The 16,872-nt window shown below is 40.1% G+C and overlaps 1 protein-coding gene across 2 annotated transcripts in view; it reads right to left on the bottom strand.

The window, feature by feature from the left end:
- The window catches only part of CEP95 (centrosomal protein 95), a 41,008-nt gene extending 24,702 nt beyond the window's left edge, over positions 1 to 16,306 (bottom strand). The window contains exons 1-7 of one of the 2 annotated variants that reach the window (XR_006102490.1): positions 16,148 to 16,287; positions 10,520 to 10,648; positions 9,507 to 9,614; positions 7,455 to 7,568; positions 5,018 to 5,126; positions 2,124 to 2,236; positions 541 to 660 (exon numbers count right to left, since the gene is read on the bottom strand). Coding sequence is in view for 1 of the 2 variants with exons in the window: in XM_042454841.1 (XP_042310775.1) it covers positions 541 to 660; positions 2,124 to 2,236; positions 5,018 to 5,126; positions 7,455 to 7,568; positions 9,507 to 9,614; positions 10,520 to 10,648; positions 16,148 to 16,169 (715 nt within the window). In the remaining variant the exon portion in view is untranslated. Of the gene's footprint in view, positions 1 to 540; positions 661 to 2,123; positions 2,237 to 5,017; positions 5,127 to 7,454; positions 7,569 to 9,506; positions 9,615 to 10,519; positions 10,649 to 16,147 lie in introns of both variants that reach the window. The other variant, XM_042454841.1, reaches the window with a different exon arrangement.
- Between the last annotated feature and the right edge of the window lie 566 nt (positions 16,307 to 16,872).

Below are 16,872 nucleotides of genomic sequence, written 5' to 3' on the forward strand. Positions count from 1 at the left end.
GGGTTTAGAATGTACAAGCTAATTGCCTCATTTTAGCAACCTCAGAAGGATGCCAGGCTGACTCGACCCTGAGCCCATGGCTGGTATTGAACTCACAACCTTATGGTTTGTGAGTGAGCTGCAGTACAGGTGAACTGCACCACCAGGGCTCAATTAATGCACTTCAGACACACTGCTCGGCCACTCCTTTAGAAATGCTGAACCCAAAATGAAAACACGTTATTTATTAATTTTCATGTAAATTATTATGACATACTGAAAAAGACAGTGCCCTCTCAGATCCTTTTAGATGGTATCCAAACCCAAGCAGATGTACCACAAATACATTTTTATTTACTTAGATAAACAAACAACCATAAGTTGCTGAAGCACAGCAATAAAATTAAAGCCACACTTCTTCTCCCCGTTAGAGGCACCTGTTCTAAATACACATCAGAACCAGCTACTGAAACACAGTGAGACCTATAAGTGTACCTGATCTTGGAAAAAAGAACAAAGTGCTTTAAGAGATGTTTCCAAGGATCCTAAATATCTACTTACTTTGAGGTTCAGTGACACGGATGCTTCTGCCACTTGAGAGGAAATTAGATAGTTTCCTAAAACCTTCATGTTCTTGAGGTTCTGTAGTCTTCACCGATGTTTGTCTTTCTAATGGTAATTCTTTGAGAAATTAACATGGCATTAGCATTATTTGAATGTAAATGCAATTCTGCAAATTCTTGAAGGGGGAGTCCCAGGGGACAAAGGGAACTGTGGACAGAACCCCCCCTCCTCCCGCTCTGCAAACAGAAGGGAAGTCTGCCCACAGCACTCTTTCCTGAGATGATAGCAGAGTTTGCTCCTGCCATAGTCCTTAAGAAGTATACAGAGGGAGGATGTTAATGTTAGTGGAAATTTTAGATTTACTTGATTCAGATACTTTTCATGCCTTGGAATGGAGGAAAACTATGCCAGTCCTGGAGCTGGCATACTGAGCATATTTTGCTTTTGAAGGAATTTTTTTAAAGATCAAAACATTCATAATAAAGAGGAAAATAATTGCTCCCTAAATCCTGATTGCTGAGAAATTCAGCAGATATGTATAGTTCTACTTTTTAAAAAGATCAGAGCAATTCTACAGAGCAAGGGAAGGATAATCTATGGTGAATCTCTTTGGCTGCTACACTTTTGCAGAACTATCAACCTAGAATACATAGAGGATGCCTACCCTCCTTCTTTGTGGGCAAAAACAATCAATGAACTGATCTAGGCAGCATTCTAAGGCAGTTCTCTGCAATAGCAATAGCAAGTACATTTCTATACCACTTATCAGTGCATGTAAGCACTCCCTAAGCGGTTTACAATGTGTAAGCTAATCGCTCCCAACAAGCTGGGTACTCAGTTTAGCGACCTCAGAAGGATGCAAGCCTGAGTCGAGTTTGAGCCCTTGGCTGGTACTGAACTCGCAACCTTGCAGTTTCCACCACCAGGGCAATCAGCCAATCTCTCCCTAGAAAGCATGGGAGACTTTAAACTGGATAGTCATTTGAACAACCATCTAATCCACATCTACTGTTCCACTGGGCATTTATGACACTAATACTGGGTTAATGAATCCTTCTTGCTATACAGAGACCAAAATGTGTCAATAGCATATTTTATGGATTACACTAAAATGCTGTTCTCTCAGATCCATATTATATTCTGCTTTCAGATGTATGATCATCACCTGGCTTATTGGAGAATCTCAATCTCTGTTTAGTAGTATGTCACCAAGCTAGTGAAGTTCAGTTTTCATTATATTAGTACAGTTGTGACAGTACTGTATCTAGACATTAGAATTTATCCAAAAAATTACAGTTGTTTCCATTTATTGATGCAGTAGATGCAAAATGTTAATACAAACAAGGATTTGATAATGAAACATACATTTCATAGCTATTTGCCTTATGCCTATCTACTAAAATGCAAAGGAGGGGAAATTATACTAGGATGGAGTGGAAATTACTCAATCCTTGTGGTACACAGATACATACCAAGCATATTTGTGTGGCAACTATCCCAAGAGAGAAAGATCTAAAACTGCCTCCATTCACTAGCACTAGGTAATTCTCCTTTGCCTGTTTCTCACAGATTTTACTCACCTTCATTTCTGAGAGCAAACAAGTAAGCTGTGTCACCCAGCTTAATAAGCTCACTCGTAGAATCTGAACCGTCTACTTCCTCTGATGGGACTCTCTCTAATGACTGAGAAGACCTAAACATAAAGTAATTATATAGAAAGCACATTGGAATACAGCCAACATGTTCTCAAAATACAGTCACAGCCTAATCTGTCCAATTTATAGTAACTTCTAGATTTTGCTTCATTTATATCATTTGGCCACAAGGTGGCACTTTCAATTGAGAGGTGCCCAATTCAAGCAGTTCATAAGACCACTTCAACATCGTTAGTATTTTGAGAAGGCTAAGTCCCTATAGTACCCACGGAAAAGCTTTTTATCCTAACTCTAAGCAGGGACGTAGCCAGCATTTTGGGAAAGGGGGGAGTCCAAACTAAGTGCCACCATTATAATGGGGCTTGGGTGCGGTGGCGCGGCAGCACACACCATTCATTTTATCTAACGGAAGGGGGGTCTGGACCCAAGAACCCCCTCCCCTTGGCTACGTCCCTGCTCTAAGCCATCTATATCCAGCAAGGAATCCTATGCACACTAACTTAGGTGAGGGAATAAGATCAAGCTGTCAATCACACTGTATTATTATTATTATTGACCTTTATTTATAAAGCGCTGTAAATTTACACAGCGCTGTACATACAATCTTTTTAATTAGACGGTTCCCTGCCCTCAGGCTTACAATCTAAAAAGACATGACATAAAAAGAGAAGGGAAAAGTGGTGGGGCTAGCAGGCTAATACATATAAAGTACATAGCAATACAGGAAATGGTTCGATAAAACAGGCATCAAAAGAACATCAAATAGCAAGCGACAATTATGCAATGCCTGGGAACGCTTCTCTGAACAGGATGGTCTTCAACTCTGTTTTGAAGCTGTTTAAAGAAGTGATGGCTCTTGTTTGCGGGGGAAGAAGGTTCCAGGAGTGAGGGGCAGCGAGTGAAAAGGGGCGAATCCAAGATGGGGCAGAGGAAATCCTGGGCTAGGACAACAGACCTTGACTACCAGAACAGAGGGCCCTGGTAGGAAGGTGAGCAGAAAGAAGGTCTGATAAGTAAGGAGGGGCCAGCCCATGGAGGGCTTTAAACGTTGACAGCAAGAGCTTGTACCAAATACGGAAAGGGAGGGGGAGCCACTGAAGTGATGCCAACACAGGAGAGATATGGTCAGAGTGGTGGGTGGATGTGATAATGCGTGCAGCTGAATGCTGGACAGAGATTAAAGGACGGAGGTGAGAAAGAGGAAGCCCAGCCAGGAGGACGTTACAGTAATCATTTTTGTAAACTACATAACAAATTTCTTGACAAACAAATTTTGTTTCTTGTGGTCAGGGATGTGCAGAATTCCAGGTAGTTTGTAAAACTCTTGGATGGGTGTCTGGTTTTGGTTGAGGGATGATGGGAGTTGCAAGATGGAAGTCACAAGAATTATATAAAGATAACCACAGTATCCCTGCCTATGGAGCAGAGAGGTTGCTTTTGCCTTTCACCATCTTGCTACCCAGTCCTGTTTATAACGGTTCAACAAATATCCCTAGAGGTAGAGTGTTTCCCTCCTCTCCATCTCCTTATTAGGCAGAAGTTTTTTGTTTTTGTTTTTTTACTGCAGGCAAGCCCCCACTCTTACATAAACTCTATTCTTGGAGAATTGTCAGCCAGGAACAAGAACTACCAGGCAGTCTGAATGAAGCACCATTCAGGAAATAGGTACAGTGATTTTCTCCCTGGATCCTTTGCTTGCTGGTATGCTTGTCACTAGCAGCTTTTGAGTAATTCACAGCACTTGGCAGTGAACAATTGTGGATCACCTTAAATCTTCTAAGTCCAGGAGTGGATTCCCTTCCTTTGTCCTTTGCACTTCTATCCAAGAGGTTTGATAGTACTGAGGTGAGCACAAAGGATCCAGGACCCTGTCTCTCTCACCTTCCAATATCTGCTCAGTGAAAAAGTTCAATTAAGTAGGGCTCCATGTAAAAAATACACAAAGTGAGAATGAAAAATTACTACAGAAATAACCAATACTGAAAAGGCAGGAAGGCATAATTTTAAGAGGTGTTGGCTATCAATATTGTTGGGTTTTTTTGCTTGTTTTTGTTGGTTGTAAAATGTGTAGATAGGTTAGTCAGATTAGTTTAGACATGTTCGAATCTATAGGATAATAGAGGACAGTTGAAATTTTGAGTTACATATGAATGCATATGTAGACATATCAAGGATGTTTGTTAGTGATATGTGTTGTGTGATGTCTATTAAATCTTGTTAGGATAGTATTATATGTTGGAACATCAATAAACATTAATTAAAAAAACAAATTAACTCCAAGTATTGGGGTCTCTGCAGCTTTGGGGAATATTTATCATTAGGGACAACATAGATTCAGTGTGGGTAAGGAGAAAAACAGTAAATTCAGATGCCTTCAGATATTATAATGGCAAATTCTGAATTGATGTTTTGATTTTGCATTAACAATGATTTGCATAGTCACCTAAGATGCCATTATAGAAGAAGCATGGAAACATTTAAGTGACCACAGGCAACATATCCTGGCATAAAATCAGTATGACACCAGGATCACATATGCTGCCTCGTTTAATAGTTGCCAAGCCACCTTCTTCAATCATCTTTGGATCAACAAGCTATTTATACTAACATGTTAAATGCTAAGCAGCCTAATGAAGGATGCTGTTGCTGTTTAATACTGTTTCCATCTCAGTTTTGTATGTTTGTAATATATGTTCTTTTATTGTAATGCTCTGTCGATTCTAACCTACCTTGAGCCCTAGTCTGCAGGAAAGGTGTAAAATAAGCAATAGATTGATAGTTGAAGTTGGCAACACAAGATAATTATGAACTTTCAATACCTGATAGCTGATGAGAGCTTCAAAGAGGAAACTGGAACCTCATGGCCACCTTCTTGCTCTCCCAGATGATGGCATTGGACTTCATCTTTAGCCATCTGATTAAAACCATCTGTTAATAAGCAGCAATATTATGAAGAAAGAACTAGACAGATCTCTGCCATCAAGGTAAAATGTTGCAAACAATCCTTCCTTCATTGTACCCATCTGAACTGGCATAAGATATACATTGCTAAATTGTAATCCTATTGTTTCATACAGTACTGGCACAATGGTTTGTATCAGGGGTGGACAATTGTTGGGGTTTGGGGCCATTTTAGGCCTGGTTTTTGTTTTGTTTTGTTGTTTTTTTGCACTAACAGGAATTGATCCGGAAGTTAGCCACTTGGGGCAAATTCATGGTGAAATTGTTCCCATGCTCCCAGAAGACACTGGAGGCCAAAAGTGTTGTGGTTTTTTTTAATGTTTGGATCTTGGGGCCACTTTAAACATCCCTTATGGCATTGTCATAAAGACTAATTCAGGATTGTTGATCTTCTACCAGCCACTTTCTACAGTCAGCTCTCCATTTCCACTAATACTGCATCCTTGGATTCAGCCATCCCTGGATTGAAATTTTTTTTTTTTTAATTTCAAAAGCAAACCTTAACTTTGTCATGACATCATTTTACTACCCCACTGTTCATAATGGGACCCAAGCATCTACAGATTTGGGTATTCATGGAATAAAACCCCAGCAGATACCAAAGGCCCACTGTACTTTGATATCATATAGTTTAGATTATTTTAGTGTGAGCATTTATTTATAATAGCCAATTCTTTGGCAACATGCTTAATAGCATTTTCCCACAGAAATTAGAAAAATGATTCCAATTATGAGGAAAATTCAGTTAACAAGAACATGAGGTTAATGTTTTGCACTCTCACTAAGGACTAGTGCAACTGAAAATGCAAGACTGATCCCAAGGTCATCTGGCTTTTAACAACTGTTGTGGAAAAGAATCAATGTATCAAAGACTGTTGTGGAAAAGTGCAGCTCAGTGGCAGAATGTAAACTTTTGTGTAAGGGGCTCCAGGATTGATCCCTGGCACATCCAGGCAGTCTGTCTGAAACCCAGGAGAGCAGCTGTCAATCAAAGACCACACTGGGCTAGATTAATCAATAATCCAGTGCAGTATAAAATGGCTTTCCATGTGCTTATTTTTCTGAGAGACAACAAGAAAAGAGTTATGAAAAACCTCTGGCTTGCTTGTAACCTGTTGTTCTGCTGAATCTTCCAAAATTAGGTATTTTAAGATTGACAGCCCAAATGGTGTAGTGTTTTGAATGTTGGACTGTGACTCTGGAGACAAGGGTTCGATTCCCAGCTTGGCCGTGAACCCACTGGGTGACCTTGGACAAGTCACATGCTCTCAGCCTCAGGGAACGGCAATGGCAAACCTCCACTGAACAAATCTTGTCAAGAAAACCCCATGATAGGCCCACCTTAGGATCGCCATAAGCCAGATATGACTTGAAGGTACACAACAACAGCAACAGCTTAAGATTCAAAATTCAGTAATTTGATGCACAATCAGACCCTTTTAAAATCTACTGGGTTCCAGGGAAAGGTCAAGGTGTAGGTAAAGGTGTTAATGACTACTTGTATAAAGCTCCAAAAGTCCAAGCCCTGCATATCTTGAAAAGCATCTCTTTTCATAAAGGCCTATCTATTCTACACATTTCTGCAGCAATGGAATCTGCTTGGTCCCTTCATCTTGCTGTAACATCAACTACCCAAGAAGGCTTGCTAGACCCCAAAGCTGGAAACATATTTAAAACTTTACACAAAGTATTCATTGTTCCACATATTTAGTATAGATTTAGCCCTTTCTTCAAAAACACCCTGTGATTTATGCATGCCTCTCAGGCAATTTCCACAGCTCTAGCTAAGGGGAGACCGTCACATTATGAAGAACATCTGACTGTCACCAGAAATGGTAACCTCATGTCAGTCTTCCCTTCCTGCTTTGCAGCTCATCTTACTCCATGCTGCAATGTTATTTTACTGTATCTTCCCATGACTGCAAGGATTCTAACAGGGGATTAAGCTGAACTAGGTAAATCCATGGACCTGGACTTTTCAGAGTCCTGTGGACATCACTGCCCCAATAAACAGAACCAGCAATTTAAAACAGAATTGCTTCAATTCATATGATTTTCACATAAAATGGGTTTTTCACCCTAAACTATCATCAGCATTTGCACTGCAAGAAACATATGTGTATGTGTGTACTTAGGTTCAGAAGTTGGTGGCTGGTGGTACAGTAAAATGTTAATATACTTTTAATTTTAACCTTCTTCTCTACCAACACCCCCATGGACACAAAAATACAAGTACTGTACAGACAAATGTATAGAATATTGTATCGACACAGAAAATGCTGTCTTTTTGCTCACCGCCATTCTGAGAAGCAGTCTCACTGATTTCTTCAGTAAGGTATTCAAGTAAGCCATCAAATATTTCCAAGAGATTTCTAATGGATTCCTTCTCACCTTTCACAATATTTTCTCCTGAACAGAAAAGTGTTAATCTTGTATAAGAGAAGGAAAAGACATGGATGATATATACTCTTTACAGCAGGAATAAGGATGGACTGTGCCAGGGTTCAGGGATACATTTCAAATTAGCATCCCCTAGTAATACAAGAATTGACCTAATGAACTAACTCCACTATGTAACACATCCTTTCCTAATCTGGATCCCTCCAGGTGTGTTGAACTCCCAGCATCTCCAGCTAGCATGGCCAATCATGCTAGGGATGGTGAATGCTGTAGTTCAACACACTGTACCCAGGCTGAGAGAAGATTGATGCAACAGACTCTTTGTTTTGGGAAGCGTAGTTTGCTTAACCATCCAGTCATTGCCAGTTTTGAAAAAAGTCTCTAATGAAGCCGTAAAATATAGGCCTGGAGTAGCAGAAAGGCCTTAAATAGAGAGTTGTACCCTCAGAAGGCTTTGTGGAGAATGTCAATTGGCCAATTTTGTGGAAAAATTTAAGGGACAGAGGTGCAGGAGGTGAAAAGGGGAATGCGGCCCTCTGAGATTCTCAGAAGGGTGGATAGAGTTCCCCAGCCCCCTGTCACATAAATGCTAATTGCTGGCTCTAAGTAAGGTGCCTGGACTATAACAATGAAATAATTCTGGTGAAAAGTCTATTTGTTCCCAGTTATGAACAAAGATGCTGAATCACTACTGTGATTAGTACTGAAAATGCGACGATAGTGTCAGTGCAATCAAAGCAATCCTTAAAATATTTATTTCTAACTACAGTTTAGCTTACACTACTATATCTCACTTTACCGGCCAGCTCAGAGATAGGCAATTCCAGTCCTTCAGATGTTTCTGACTGCAACTCCCATAATATTACTTTTGACTATGCTGGATGGGCCTGCTGAGAAGTGCAAGCCAAAAACATCTTTCAGGCCACTATTTCCTATCCCTGTGCTAGCTAAAAATATTATTACAGTGTGTCCCATCATACCAGTAAGCTAGCCATCAGGATGCCCTCCCCTCAATATTAGCCAGTGGCAGTGTGCGCCTGCAGTTGTACTAATGTGGGTGTGTGCACATTGCCTCCCATTGACTAATATAGGGCTTGAAGTCCCACATTTTCTCTTATTCTTGGGAGGGGGTGGAACCAAATTCCCAGGGATATGCATTGTATTCTTATTCTTATTCAACCAGGTGCAAAGTCCACATTACTGATACATAACTTGTCAATGTTTATTGCTACAGGGGTTTTTTCCTGAAGAAGGTCATATTCCTGGAGGAGGTCATATTCACAAGGAGCACAGCATTAAAACTTCCTTTCTTGCTGCCAATAGAAATCAGGACGCTGCACAGCGTGATCTAGTTTTAATTGAGCAGAATACAATAGATGCTGCTATATGTTCTGCTATGAAGTGTTGGATGTCTTAAATGTAACTACTTATTTAATTGTTTTGATGGTTTTACTAAATAAAACATGAGTCCAAAAACATTTTCTTGTATGTACTGTCATCACTTACAATAAGAATGTTGCTAGTTTTACTCAAACAAAATTATTTTGTATCAAATACCTTAGTTTACAAATCCACTATTCTAATATCTTTCAAGCAAGGCATTTCTATATCCATTTATTTAGGAATAAGCTCACTGAATTTAATACATCCGTGTAGACCTGACAAAGACTGAACTGCCAGGCAACTTACTCCATTCTATGATTCTACTTCCAAGCAAGGAAGAACGTAATCATAGTCTTTAAAACTGACTCATAAATTTTCCATATTGTATCTTATGTACACTATTATGTATCCAAGGTGAAATAAAATTCTTGATGGCTCCAGCCAGGCAAGCACTCACATATATTTCATCTTACTCTAAATAGCAACTATCTAGCAGGCTGGGTCACAAGATTATTTTGTTCATTTTCCCAATAAATTACTGTCCATTAAGACATGGGTACCTACCAGTTATATGCGATAAGCTGACCTGCAAGTAATCCAGTGCCAAAGAATCTATTACTGCCTGCACATTATGCGCATCATCTTCTTGACAACTTGGTATAGCGATGAAATCTATAAAACAATGGAATCACATCATTGTAACCTCACAGAACCTGAGAAACTATCTACTTCTCATGTAATCCAAGTACAAGCCTACACAGATGTTTTCACAGAAGTAAGATTTTAGAAGCTCATATAACAATTAACATATGAGAATACCAAACTACTATTACATTCAGTGCAGTAAAAACAAAAATGAAAAAACACCATCTGAGATAAATTCTTTACCCATGCTTTCTCAGTTATGTCATGCCTAGGAACTCTAAATAAAACACTGTTTGTCAAAATTGATGTTAACTAAATATACTCTGTGTAAATAGCTGAGGCTGCAAATCACTGATATAAATCCTGTTGTTAGTCCTAACTAGAGTGTATCAATTGGATTAACAGAATTTTCTTATGGGCTGATTCACCATTCAACAACTGATTGAATGGGTCTACTCTAGTTAGGACTAACCAACAGGATGCCAGCAAATATATTTCTACTCAGGAGTAAGCCCAATTGAACTCAGTGAGAATTTCTCCAAGGTATGTGTGAACAGGATTACAGCTATCTATCAGCACAAAAATTCCAGATACAGGATGCGGGTGGAAGAAACCACTAAGAAGAAGAATGATGGTGGTGAGGTGAGATAGTCAAGAGGTATATCTAGAGATAGTCTGACATTACATCAGAATTTAACATTTATTTTTCACTGCAGGTCCTTTAAGTCTAATTCCAACTGGGAGAGAGTTTGACTTTTAAAAATGATGCAAATATTTGTTCAGAATGCTAAAGAAAACCCTTGGACAGCAAGTTATATGTTGCCATTTATATCCAACTCAGTAAGTGTAATTGTACATTGTAAATGTGCATACAAACACCTGAAAAAACATTGCCTTAGAAGCAGAAGATAGTAAGACATATATATTCTTACCTGGAACACACTCTCCCAGTATTGATTCATAAAGACGAATAAATACTTCAGCTCCACAGTCAGAGAGACTGTTAGCACGCAGATTTAGATTACATTTTGTCAGAAGACCATTGGCAACATTGACCCATTCTATAATAAAATAAGGAGATGAAATTGTATGGCTTTGCAGAGATATACAGGATCAATTGGCATAAAGAACTTCTCATACATATTGCATGTGTCAGTGGGGTGTGGTTAGCAGCAGAAGTTAAAGGATTACATTAACTCCATGATATCATGGTATTTGCAAAAGGAAATGTTAAGGTAATTTTAATTGCCAAATTTAACCTTTACGAACTTCTTGTTTCGGTACTTGAAAGAATTACTCGGAAAAAAAAAAGTAACAGGCAAACCTATTGTATCTTCAAGTACACGCCTATTTTGCTTCAGTTCCCCCCCCCCCCAAAATAGAACTGTGTACTTCTATACTTCAGCAGAGACCTTGGCAAGGAATCCAGGTTACAAATCAAGAGTGATAAGGAGTTAGTAAGGAACCACCTAGTTAACATGAGTATAAATTTGCAAGGCTAGATGAAGTACACCAGAGTATTCAAGGAACTTACTGATAACTGTCTAAACCCCTTGCCATCATTTCTGACAATTCTTGCAGAACAGGTGAGGTGCCAGAGAATTGGAGAAGGGCAAACACTGTCTCTCTATTAAAAAAAAAATCCAGGAAACTACAGACCAGCCAGTCTGACCTCAATACCAGGAAAAATATTAGAATGGATTATACAGGAGTCCATCTGCAAGTATTTTAATGACAATGCAGTGATTAATAGGAACCAGCATGGATTTATTAAGAACAAATCTTGCCAAACTAAACCTGAGTGTGTATTAATTAGGCCACTAGTTTAGTAGATGGTGGGAATGCTGTGGATCTCATTTATCTGGATTTCAGCAAAGCATTTGATCCACTCCCTCCCCTCATTATACTAAATATGGAATAGATAGAAACATCATCAGATGGATCCATGATTGGGTGGAAAACTGCTCAAAGAAAACTGCTGCTCAGCATTTCATTTTTATCAGTTTTATTATTATTGTTTGTATGTACAGCACTGTGTAAATCTGCAGCGCTATATAAATAAAGTATAATAATAATAATAATAACAACAACAATATTTTCCCTATTGGTCTTGCTGGTAATGTTGGAGTCTCCTCAGCTAAAGGGGTTCCAAAATCGATGCAGAGACCTCTGTCAGAAGCAGCTCAGGACTTCATGTCCTCTATGACAACCATGGGTCTATCCCAAGTAGTATCTGGTGCCACCTGCGCAGCAGGACACACTCTGGACATAGTTTTCTGTGTGGGGCAGGATGATGGTGATTTGAGTGTGGAGGAATTCCATTGCATCCATATAGTGTCATCCAACAGAGCTGTCTCGAGTAATCAGGGCCCTTTTACATTTTGTCCCACAAGAGCAGTATTTTAACCACTTGGCAGCTCTTTGTGAAGACTTTGTACAGGACTTTGCAGACAAAATCACTTAGATCCACTCTGAGTTGAATGCTGTAGGTTACACAGGTCTGGAGGACGTAATCTTGGCTCCTGCTTGTCCAATGCTATTAGGTTATTTTTATAAACAAGACTTTTCAGAACCTTGAATACATTAATTTTAATATTCATTTAAACTTAATAATATGAGCAGTTTTGGTAATGTATTTGCAAGACACTTTTAATTTATTTACCATTTCTGTATCAAGAAATAGTGAAGAAAGATGTCTAGACAAATTGTTCTGCATCTTACTGTAAAATATCTGGAAATCAGCACAGATAAAAGAACTTGGCCCATTCTTGCTTCAAAGATAGAGCATGAGTAAACAAAAGTTTCAAATACAGATTGCTGAGCTAGTTCTTAGGTAGAATGTTGCAGATTTTCCCGTCTATTTGGATATCATCCAAATCTATGGAAGAAGAGCCAAGCAACAAATTCGTGTACAGTAATTCCAAATACTAATATATTCTATTGTCAAGAGAACAAGCCAAGAAGAAGAAGAAAAACTATAAAAGGGCTGTAGGTTCAGTTTTCCAAGAACAGTACTTATTCACAGTAACATCACATACAAGACTACTCAGAAGTCCAACCCAATTTAATGGGATTTAAGAGAATACTGGATCCCAGCCCTCAGCCTAGATGTGAAAAGCAATTTATTCTCCAATCCCTGCTCAGCCATGGAAACCCATTGACTGACTTAGGTAAAGTCATACTTTCTCAGCCTCAAGGAGGACAAAGACAAACTTCTTATGGACAAATCTTGTCAAGAAAACTGTAAAAGGATTTCCATAAACCAGATCCAACCTAAAAGCACATAACAACCACCACCTCTATTTAATCTTTTGGGATTTAATTCTGAATGGACATTGTATGGTTCCATTTTTAACAGTACTTAACATTTATGTACAGTAGTAATTTAGAATTTTAAATATTGCAGTATTATTATTATTATTATTATTATTATTATTATTATTATTATTATTATGCCATTAAATGGACATAAAAAACAAAGCAGCCAAAGGCCAATTCAATGCAATACAAAACGGAAATATAAACAGAGGAAGAAAGGGATTCCTATAAATATAAAAATTCAGTACAAATAAAAACTAAGCTGTCCAAATGCATATAATCTGAATATGCAAAACCAAAAATGACATAGTGGTTTGAGCGTTGGATTATAACACTGGATACCAAGGTTTGATTCCCAGCTTGGTCATGAAACCCACTGGGTAACCTTGGGCAAGTCACATGCTCTCAGTCTCAGAGAAAGGCAATGGCAAACCTCCTCTGAAGAAATATTACCAAGAAAACCCCATAGGGTTGCCATGAGTCAGAAACGACTTGAAGGCACACAACAACAATAAAAACAACAACAGTAATATTCAGCCAAAATTATGGCACTAACTTCACAGTAAGTCCCTGAGGCATTTAATGCTTTCATGAAAGAGGCAAAATTCAAACCAGGGATTTTGCAACTCAACCACCATGCTGTAACAAATTTCTCTTATGTTCCCTGCTCAGAAGTTAACAATCCTCAATCTTCCCCTTCCCTGCACTGCTTTTATCAGAACATATGTAGTCCCATAAGACACAATATAGATTCTTCATTTTGGAAAATAATCCTAAAAGATGCTATCAACATAATCTAACATAAAACAATCTAACATAAAAAAGAAGGTCAAACCAACTAAGAAAGATGATGAGAAGTCTGGAATTCAAGAACTGAGAAAAAATAAGGACAGGTTGGGACTGCAGCAAAATGCAAAAGACAGTAATAAACAGGCCATGATAGAAAAGGATGCTTATTTGTAAAATATTCAGAAATGGAGGCACATGTTATATTAAAAATAATGATATCCATTTGCTTTAGCCCTAGAAGCAAAAATATTTAATCAGATGTTGTCTCTCACCAAATGTCATAAAGCAAGGAGGAGACCTTGTTATTTATTGTGGGGAAATTGCCTTAAGAGGATTGGTCTCAATTATCTGATGTGGGGGGCATGCTTTCTATCTTTCTTTTTGGCTAATATGCCAGGGACTAGTGCCATGTTTGTACAGTTGTTGTGTGTCTTCAAGTCATTTCCAACTTATCATGACCCTAAGGTGAAACTATCACAGGGTTTTCTTGGCAAGATTTGTTCAGAGAGGGCTTTCTTTGAGACGGAGAGTGTGACTTGCCCAAGGTCACTCAATGGGTTTCCATGGCCAAGTGGGGATTTGAACTGTGGTCTCCACATTCCATATTGGTCAATGTTGGTTCCTCTGTTTCCTTCTTTCAGAAACTCTCAGCTGATGGTTCACAAACCAGTAATGGTCCACAGACCACCTACCTCTTTAAATAGCACTGGTTTAAAGAGCCATCCTTTTCAATAATGATGATCCCCATGTAGAGGATCAGGTTACTCTTACTGTGTTTTTGCCAACTCTGGTTTCAGCCAATCTGTACATTTTTAAAAAAAAAATAACAGATACACGAGGGGCAAGCCTGGTAAAAAAAAAGTGTGGTTGTATGGTAATTTATACAGCCTCAGATACAGATATGCTAGCAACTGACTATATGCCTTGTAGTTACATAGGCTTTCAGAGTCAAGGGCCTCTTTCATGAGACCCAAAGGAAGAAGGCTCAAGTCCACAAAAATATCATCCTTTATGGTGCCAAACACAGTGCACAAGGGGTCAATACTCCTCTGGCATTTATATAAGAGACTTCACCTAGCCTGAAACCAGAAGCCTCTTGGCTAAAAAGCTTTTTAACCAGTGTTAGTTTTAAGGAACCACGAGATATCTTTTGCTGCTTTTGCTATAACAGGTTAGCACATGTTATAAGTCGTAAATTGTCTGTACCCAGAGAATACTACATAGCACCGTTTCTGCATATTTAGAAGGCAGCTTAGTAGACACAGGTCCAAAATACTGTATAAATACAGCAGTTTCACACCACTTTAAGTGCTGTAGCTCAACCTTATGGAATCCCGGGATTTGTAGTTTTGCAAGGTTTTCCTCCTTCTCTGCCAAAGAGTGCTAATGCCTCACAAAACTACAAATCCCAGGATTCTGCAGGATGGAGCCATGGCAGTTAAAGAGTAGTCCAACTGCATTATTTCTACAGTGTAGATTCAGCCAGGAATGCTTCAGCTTCCTCCGTTAACACGGGGTTAGAATAGATAGCCCTTGGGCCCCCTTCTAGCTCTTTGATCCTACTGCTTCACCTCAGGCTAAAATGCACACAAGGCAGTGTGGCATAGTGGTTTGAGTGTGGGACCATGACTCTGGAGACCAGAGGATGTTGAGAAGCTGGAACATACAGTATCTGGAGGAGGGCGGCCAAAATGGTGAAGGGTCTGGAAACCATGCCTTATGAGGAGAGAGTGAGGGATCTGGGGATGTTCAGCCTGGAGGAGAGAAGGTTAAGAGGTGATAGGATGGCCCTGTTTAAATACTTGAAGGGATGCCATATTGAGGAGGGAGCAAGCTTGTTTTCTGCTGCTCCAGAGAACAGTAATCAATGGAGCAATGGATGGAAGCTGCAGGAGAAGAGATTCCCCCTCAGCATCAGGAGGACCTTCCTGAGAGTCAGGGCTGTCCTTCCTCGGTGTGTGTCTCTTCCAACTCTATGGTTCTCTGTCACTGTGACAAGGGCCTGGAGATTATGATGGCCCTCAGGGTCCCTTCAAGCTCCATGGTTCTGAAGAAAGCGATTGCTTATAGCTAACAGTTACATTTTAAAATAGCTGTCTATGATGGCTGTTTGGGTCAGACTTGATAGCTCCTTATAGAGGCAGAAAACGACGGTGTCCTCTTTTGCCCGTCTTTCGTCAACGCTCATTATGAACCCTATTCAGCTTTCTAACTGCCTGTTCTACAAACATTACGCCATGCTCCATAAGAATCCTTGCACAGTAAACAGCCTCCTTCGTCTTGCTGAGCCTCGGGCAACAAGGGCAGCCAGGAGAGGGATACGCATTCCTTGCAGGGCCCTCTGAGGCCTCTCCTCTCATCAGCTTCTGCTACAGTTCAAGGGCCACTGGGTTCCAGGCCCAGCTCACAGGCCCAGGCCCAGGCCCCGTCCTCCCCATTGGCTCCCCGCCCACCTCTTTCCTCAGCGGTGCCCATTTCGCGACCCCTTCCTTCTGCAACCGCCGCTGACGAAAGCTCAGCCAAACCCCACTCTTCGGGGCTCCGGAGATTTAAACACTTGGCCGCTCTAAGGCCTTCTGCGCAGCCATTGGTCGGCCCGAAGCGGAAGAGGCGGGACTTCCTGTCGTCGTCGTCAGTCTTCATAAGATTCGAAACGCTCTCGCAGCTCTGCGTCGGTAGCTTACTTCCGGTTTGGCGTTCTAGCTGAGAGGAGAGTGAGGCGGCGGGGTGTTTGTTTTCCAGCCAGGCTTCGTTGCCTTGGCAACGCAGCGCGCGCGCGCGGGGGGGAGGGTGGCCTCAGTGTAAGAAAGGCGGCGCGCGCAGTATGGCGGTTATTATTAGTGCTAGTTGTGAGGATGTCCTCCTTTTCCAGGACATGTCCTCCATTTCAGCCTTCTGTCCGAGAGGAATGTCCAAACGTCCTCCCTTTTGAGCAGGACTAAGAAGCATGGGATTTACATTCTTATTTATGAGTGTTAGTTTTTTTTAAAAGCTGATGTTGTTGTTGTGTGTCCTCCATTTCCCCTAAACACATCCTGTATCCACACGCCCATCTCTCCCTACTTCTCATGAGTTTTCATGTGTATCTTTTACAACAGTAAATAAATAAATAATAAAATCTGTTTTTATTATCCCTCTTCTCCAGAGACATCGAAGCGGCTGATAACAAAAGCGTTTC

This window comes from Sceloporus undulatus, chromosome 2 (genome assembly GCF_019175285.1).
Source record: "Sceloporus undulatus isolate JIND9_A2432 ecotype Alabama chromosome 2, SceUnd_v1.1, whole genome shotgun sequence".
Classification (NCBI taxonomy): Eukaryota; Metazoa; Chordata; class Lepidosauria; order Squamata; family Phrynosomatidae; genus Sceloporus; species Sceloporus undulatus.